Source organism: Plectropomus leopardus, chromosome 4 (assembly GCF_008729295.1).
Source record: "Plectropomus leopardus isolate mb chromosome 4, YSFRI_Pleo_2.0, whole genome shotgun sequence".
Taxonomy (NCBI): domain Eukaryota; kingdom Metazoa; phylum Chordata; class Actinopteri; order Perciformes; family Serranidae; genus Plectropomus; species Plectropomus leopardus.
In genome coordinates, this window is record NC_056466.1 from 5,603,987 (window position 1) to 5,611,594 (window position 7,608).

The following is a 7,608-nucleotide window of genomic DNA, read 5'->3' on the forward strand; positions in this document are numbered from 1 at the left end:
TTTCATCCTCATTAGACTTCCACAAGGAAGCGGCGGACATTGACCAGCAGAAGAAAAAAGGAGCAAAGTTCAAACCCATTAAGGTGCTCAAGCGGCTAAGCCATAAAGGAGAACCGGGGAAGAGCCACAGCCCGCGCAAGGAGAAATCACCATAGCAACGATCCGTTCCCCTCTAAGAGGATACGAGACTATTTTAACAAGACTAAGGAAAATATGAAAGATTTAAGAAAAGAAGATGAGGTCTCCTTCAGCTGTTTCGTTAATGACTCAGAATCGACTCCCCGCTCACATTTTACTTGATGCTTTTCCAAAAAGTCTCTGCGGTGACTATTTTCAGTTGCCTTCGTGTGTTTTAAAGAAACGATATAAAACCGTTTTTAAGAGCCGACGTGTGTGCGAGCTCTGACCTCTGAAGCTAGTCGAGTGTAGAGTAGGTTTCTTAATTTCTGCACTGATTTGTCCCGTGTTGCTTCCCTTTCTTTTATCACGGCACAGCAACGGTGTGACCGATGAGTTTTAGCGAAATCAGTCGGAATTAAGTCGATCCCGATATCTGAGTTTTTAATCTGTTTTTGACGTACGCTCGATGGATATCCGTATCTTTTGATTCCAAAGTTAAGCAGCTGGATATCTGAAGAGTTTTCGTGTCGTGTCTGGTTTGAGCCTGCGGTACGTTTTTTTAAGATGAGCTCCGCTTTAATTCTCGCAACATCTACCCCTGAAATGCTTTATCGACAACAGATATCTTAGCTCTCCTAGCTGCTACGTTATGACTGTTCATTGTTTCCTTTGCTTTTTAGTTTCCTCACTCCTTCCTCTCTGCAGCGGCGTCATTTTTGTAAATGCATTTCATAAAAGATGCAGATGAACATAGTGTTAACGGATTTGTTTGGGAGACTCAAAATCAGATTAATTTAGAAAATGTGAGGTCTGGAGGAGAGCATTATAGACTGTCAGTATGAAAGGTCATACATGCAATAATTAAAACTTAGAAAAAGCAGATAAACAGTATTTTAACAACTGTAGCGAATACCAGCTTATAGCAGTTTTAACATTTGGGGAAAACCTAAATATGCAATCATTAATTTAGATTTTACTACGCCTCTGTGTATGTTTCCATGTTTTGCCTTAAAAGTGGATAGAAAAAACGTGTTAATATTGTTTGTACGAGTGCCATTTATTTAATTTCATACGTGGATGAGTGTCAATTGTTGGAGCTAACGTAAATGTCGGTATGTTTACTCACGCTCTTCCTGTTCTGTCAGTTAGACTGTCTGTTTGTCCTCCATTTAAAATGGTAATCTGTCGTGTCTGTGTCTCCGCTCTGTGCCTGTCTTCCTGCGTGGCTGAAACCAAGGGCTTCTGTAGCAGGATTAAACAAAATACTGACACTGGAAGGCAGAGAAATAAAATAACTTAATACAAGCAGTTCATGTTTCTTGTCAAGTTTATACATTTATTATCTGAGTTTGAATTTTGTTGTTTACACCTGATCTCCAAGTGCTCAGTCAGAGACAGGAAGTCTCTGTCCTGTCTCTTTCATGTCCATCCTTTCATGTGCAGTCGCTCCGTTCCTCTCAGGTGTCACTGAATCCATCTCAGGACTTCGGGTCTTCTGCAGCAGCTGCAGCTCTCGGATCCTCTGTTCACAGAGACGAGACAAAGATCAGGCTTTTGCTTTTGTGCCTCACGGACTCGTGAGGAAACACAATCTTAAAATCGGTGCAGTGATGTCTGAGACGTTACGGAAAGAATACAGAGACAGACCCTTTTGTCAAGAGTTTTTTATGTAATACATTTTTGATGACATTAGGTATTCTGATTTTTTTTATGACATACAATTCTGTCACTTTTTGAGAGATACTATACAATGGCTGTGTGATACTATGAAACCATAGTATAACTATACTATAACTAACTATACTATTGACTACTGACCTTTTTAACGCGTCTTTATGACACACAACACTGACACTACTGAGTAATGTTTGTCACATTTAAACTTAGATACCATCTAATGGATTTTTTAAGACAGAATGTATTTTTCTTTTTCTTAACAACATACTTTACGCTATGATGTTTTTAACAATTTTTGGACTATACTGTGACATTTTTCATTATTTTTGGACAACATATTATAATACAACCTTTTTGATGAATTTTCTCAATATACTAGAACGTTGTTAATGATTTGGGGACGACAGACTATATTGTGACCTTTTTTATAATTTTTCGACATTTTCCACGATTTTTGGACCACATACAATACTGTGACATTCATGATTTTTGGACAACATAGTCGACTATGACGTTTTTCATTTTGTTTGGATGACAAATTTTACTACAACGTTTTTCATAATTTGGGGAAGACATACTATGCTATGACGTTTTTCAAGAGTTTTGGATGACTTACTGTACTATGATGTTTTTCACGTTTTTTTTCGACGTTTTCCATGATTTTTGGGCGATATTCTTCACTATGATGTTTTTCAGAAGTTCTGGACATCTTTCATGATTGGTGGACTTTTGTTATGATTTTTGGACGACATGCTATACCATGTTTTTTCATTATTTTTGTCATACATACTCTACTCGTTTTTCGAAATTTTCTGATGTTTTCCATGATTTTTGGACGACATACAATTCTATGACGTTTTTCATGATTTTTTGGGGAAATAATATACTATATAATAAGACACTCATCATAGTGTTTAAAAGAACATCTCACTAAACATACACACAAAAACAATGAAGTTAAAACCCCTGTGTTACCAAAAGATTTTTCAAAACTCAGGACATCAAAATATACTCATTCAGGCCAACATGAGAGCCTTCTGTTGTTTACCTGGGATATCTCAGTGTTGATGACAGCGATGAAGTTTGACTCCTGACCCAGAGACGCCATATCTGCCAGAAACTGTCTTCTCTCCTCTATTTCATCCAGAACTACAAACGAAAGACGTTAATATTAGACTATTTTTAGAAGCACTGGATATATTTAGTCACGAAAGTAGCACAGAGCAGAATTTGCTTTAGGCTGATATGAGAAGAAAGAGACCGTGAAAGTGCTGGAAACATCTTTTCATAGGTTTTGCTCTCTTAGACAAAACCAATGAATTCAAATGTTTCCGTTCAGGTTGTAATGGAAACATTTCCCCTCTGTAACAACAGTTAGTGTAACTCTAGTACATCATCTGTCTGTGGACCGTCAGCCTCACCTTCCTGATAGCGGTCTTTTTCCTCTGACACTTCTGGGTTCTGACATGCAGGAACGTTTTTGGAGGATGCAGCAGCGGGTTCTTCTTTTCCCGTTGCCAATATACTCTGAAGCCTCCTCTTCTCTTTCTCCAAGTCTCCTGAGGTAAAACGAAAAAAAATGAAAAGAAAGGTTCTGAGGATGCAGAAGGTAAAACAAAAATGGCTACTCATATTTACTGACTGTTTGCAATATAGGCCTGTATGGAAATCGAAAACCAGTTCCAGTTCAGAACAGGATCCAAACTGGAATCTGAATCGTGCGCCTCAGAGCTTATCATTTTCTTTCACTGATGCTGGTATACTTTGCTTAAAGTTACACGTTGCAAAACACTGACGCCAAACTCGTGCTTATGCTGCTGAAAACTTGCAACAGGGAGGTCCAAACTGTGGCATCGTTTCACCAAAAAAGATAACAATGCCGCTGGTAAATTCTATAAAATGATCGATAAGGCCTTTAAAACCTATGCAAGTTAGCTTGATTTCTTTGAGAAACAAAAGAAGGCGGCATTGAGCAACTTAAAAAGAAGTTACTCAAAAATTAGCAAGAAATTAGTTAGTAGAACAAAAAATAACTGAAAAGTTTTCAAAAAATTTAAGATGAAAAAAAAAGAAATCCTGAAAAGGTCTTTAAAAAATATAATTCTTTAAAATTAATAAGAAATGTATGATTATGATCATTATAAATATATTTTTTCCTAATCTGTTTCTACACTCTGTTCTGACGGAGAAAATAAAGGCGCTATGTTGATGCTAAAACCTGTTAAGACGTACTTTTTTTCACCACACAGAATCAGCCAAGAAAACTGAAAAAGAAATGGACCAATAACCAGCAGGGCCAGGCAAAATAAAAAGATCATTTTATGAGACAATATATCATTTTAGATAATGGATATTGTTATACTGCGATATGGAATAAATGCTTTTGTTTTTTCTTAAATTTTAAAGGGTGCATTACTGTAAACTCAACTTTGTGGACAGTTCTACTTGTTTTAATACTTGCCTTTACCCGTTTGGTCTTTATATCTACACAATTAATGATTATTGATAAAATGGAATTTGGTTAATATTTTTTCAAAGTACAAACAGTCATTCCAACAATATTGTCATAACAAAGAGGTTATTTGGTAAAAAAATAAATAAAATAAATACATTTATGTTCGATTCTGTCTCCCACTTCCAGCATTAATGAAGTACTTCTGAGGAGATGTATGGCCTAAAAATATCGCAGTATAATTTTCGGCCCACATCACCCTGCCTTAATAAGCAGACTTGATAAGGACGCTGATATCGATAAAGTCTTATCAGTTCTCATCCCTGTAGGCCTGTCAAAGCACTTCAGTGCAGACTTAATGACGATTTTTCAGCTTCAAGAACGTACTTATTGGACCAGGAATGAACTTCTCTCTGACGTAGCTGTTCCCAGCGCGACAAGACTCAGCGGAGCGTCTCTGAGTCCTGCCTGGCAGGCATCTCTGGTAAGATTTAGGCTGAGAGGGAGAAGCTGAGGATGTTGGGTCAGAGGTCGAGGGTAAAGCGGCTCTGTCTGCGGGAGAGAAGTGGAGAAAGAGCTTTTGATGTTGCTAAATGTGTCACAATAAAAAAATTGGAGGGTCCCTATTTTTATCTTTGAGTCACAATATGATAATCTGGATTTTTTTTTTGTAATTCTATTTTAACTGATTTATGTGAACGGACAAAAACAAAATACACAACCAAATTAACATGAAGACATATAACAATAAATAAATAAATAAATTAAAAAAAAAATAAAAAAAAAATAATAGAATCAGGCCAAAAAATAAGTAAAGGGCAAATAAAAAAAACATTCTGTAGACAAGGACACTAGATCAAAACATACACATGTGGACAATGGGTGGCTACTGGTTACACTACAGTGTGTTTGTGGTACTTGCTGACACAAAGTCGGGCCTGATACTTGAAACATACACTATCCTATACACTGTCCAGCTTTCTATGAAGGTATCCTTCTGGGTTCCGAAATTAAGTAACTCTCCATTACATAAATACTGTATGTTACATCAATCCATACGTCAGCACTGGGCATTTCTTATTTCAGCCACGTCTTGGTTAGCAATTTCTTTCTCTCAGCAGTTATTTATCCTTTTTTTCTCAATAAGTTTCTTGAGGCTAACCAGATACATCAGGTCAAAGTTGAAAGTAAATTTGATTGAAAAAACAGTTTTGCATGAATTTTAGTCCAAAAAGGAACATAATTCTTAACATCATATGCTGAGTTTTGCAAACACTTAATCATTACAATAACGTCTCTACCTTATGTCTTTGTATTATGATACAATAGTATCACACAACCTTCACCTTAGGCCATAACCTCTCATCCAGAGATCTTAAACTTACTCTTGAGGCCTTTGTTGAGCTGTTTTCTCTGCTGGCTGGTGAGTCGTGCTTCCTGCATCATTACTGGACACCAGGAGAGAAAAAATGATTAAAATTTCAAAACACAAGCCTACACACACTTGTATGTACCCAGACATGCACACACCGTCAACCCCTATATGTCATAGTATAGCATGTCGTCCAAAATAGCTCAAAAAAGGAATTGTATAATGTACTGATGATCAAAAACATCATAAAAAAAGTCATAGTCCAAAACAGCAAAAAAATAATAGTATGTTATGTCATTTAAAATATAAAAAATCATAGTATAGTGTCATTCAAAAAATATTTAAAAAAAAGAAATTGTATAGTATTTAATTCAATTAAAAAAATCAAACAAGTTAATATATTATTTTAAAAAATCACATAAAACTCATAGTATAGTATGTCTTTCAAAAAAGATATAAAAACATCATAGTAGAGTATGTTGATCAAAGAAACTATTTTAAAAAATCAAGTTTAGTATGCTGTTAAAATAAAGATGAGACAAGCACACATCGCCAACTTCTAAATGTGTTTCGTGATCACACCAAACTATCCACGCTAGAGTATAAAGTGCATCATCATTGTCTCACTTCTCAGCATGTCCTGGGTCTCCTTGCTGTGCTGGATGGGTCTCGGGTTGTTCCACAGTCCTCCTCTGACGTCTCTGCTCTGTGAGGAGGCGTCCATCTGCAACGTCAAAGACACACAAAGACACAACATCAGCCATCTCTGTTGCAGCTCCGATTTCATTAGTGCACTTGAACAAATCTCTATCAGGGATGCAGGCTGTGGTGATGATGTCATCACGGTTAAACACTGAGGGGGGAGATGGGTCAGCTACTCAGGTCATGTGACTTCACGCCAACATTCAAAAATATAACCATCATTGGTATCAAAATCCAAAATGTAATCCTACATGATCAAAGTTTAAATGGCCATGACGTATGTTGTGGTTTTTTCATGTTTATTATATTTTGAGGAGAATTTTGTTTTAGAAAAAATGTTTTAAGGATGATTTTATATGCCCTTGTTGAAAAAATGATTTGAATTATCACAACTTTGATAATTAGATATCCTGGAGGATACATTGCCCAGATGAGGGTATAACACCAGCAATAATCATTCACAGATATGCTTATGTTTTTTTCTACAGCTAATCAATAATATAAGGTGTGAAACACTGATTGGTATTTATTTTTTATTCTTTTTGTTTTTCTACCTGATGGCTGCTCACTTCACCAGACAGATTCCTCACTCCAATAGCCAAAACTATCAATGACATGATGGTGATGGTGTAGGAGCAGATGGTGAAAATGATCAAATAAAAACTGGAATTAAATGTTTTGTTTTCGCATTTAAAAGGTCCTTGTTTATTCAAAGTCTAGATTTATGCCAAGTGTTCAAACCACACTGTATGTAAATACCCACTGTTATGGGTTTTTTCACTTTTTTAAAACGTATCATGCATAACATAAAAGATCATAGTAAATTAACTTGACAAAATATCTAAGTTAGTATATGAACTATTGAATAAAGAGGAAAGTGTTGAATTTACACACTAAATGAGCAATGTATCTTGGCAGAGATGCCACTTTCTACCTCAAAACACTTCAGAGGTTTGGTTTCAGAGTTTGTATTTTTTTTACTTAATTCAAAGAGGAAAAAATAAATATCAAGTAACCAAATAAATGAAGAGTAAGCCGTGTAAACACCCGATGATTGTTGCTAACGGTGGCTAACAATAACAGTGGTACGTCATAAGAAAAGAAAAAGAGGCTAAGTTGGTGACTCTACATGAAATAAATATGAAATGAAAGGATATCAGCTAATAAAAACTACAAAAACTTACACCAACACGTCTTTTCTTACCGCGGGTCCTTAGTAAACACGTTAGCTGTCGGCTAATTTCAGCTGTTAGATAGCAGCGTCAGTGTGTTGCTATAGCAACCG

The 7,608-nt window shown here is 36.1% G+C and overlaps 2 protein-coding genes across 3 annotated transcripts in view; one reads left to right on the plus strand and one right to left on the minus strand.

Moving 5' to 3' along the window:
• The window catches only part of micall1a (MICAL-like 1a), a 50,029-nt gene extending 48,601 nt beyond the window's left edge, over positions 1-1,428 (plus strand). For both annotated transcript variants that reach the window (XM_042485047.1, XM_042485048.1), the window contains exon 16: positions 16-1,428. In XM_042485047.1, coding sequence (XP_042340981.1) covers positions 16-155 — 140 coding nt within the window. In that variant the 3' untranslated portion in view covers positions 156-1,428. The remainder of the gene's footprint in view (positions 1-15) is intronic.
• A 76-nt stretch (positions 1,429-1,504) lies between these two features.
• Positions 1,505-7,567, minus strand: c4h22orf23 (chromosome 4 C22orf23 homolog). The gene is made up of 7 exons (XM_042484425.1): positions 7,508-7,567; positions 6,249-6,345; positions 5,635-5,697; positions 4,637-4,801; positions 3,219-3,356; positions 2,846-2,946; positions 1,505-1,642 (listed from the first exon to the last, which is right to left on the minus strand). Exons 2-7 carry the CDS (start codon positions 6,343-6,345, stop codon positions 1,505-1,507), a joined length of 702 nt encoding a protein of 233 aa, XP_042340359.1. The 5' UTR covers positions 7,508-7,567.
• Positions 7,568-7,608: the final 41 nt, after the last annotated feature.

Excerpts from the sequence above, each read along its gene's own strand:
- c4h22orf23 (XM_042484425.1), bottom strand. The coding sequence starts at position 6,345 with ATGGACGCCTCCTCACAGAGCAGAGACGTCAGAGGAGGACTGTGGAAC. Across the intron at positions 5,698-6,248 it reads GACCCAGGACATGCTGAGAA|TAATGATGCAGGAAGCACGA; the intron begins GTGAGACAATGA and ends CCTGGTGTCCAG. Across the intron at positions 4,802-5,634 it reads GCTCAACAAAGGCCTCAAGA|ACAGAGCCGCTTTACCCTCG; the intron begins GTAAGTTTAAGA and ends TCTCTCCCGCAG.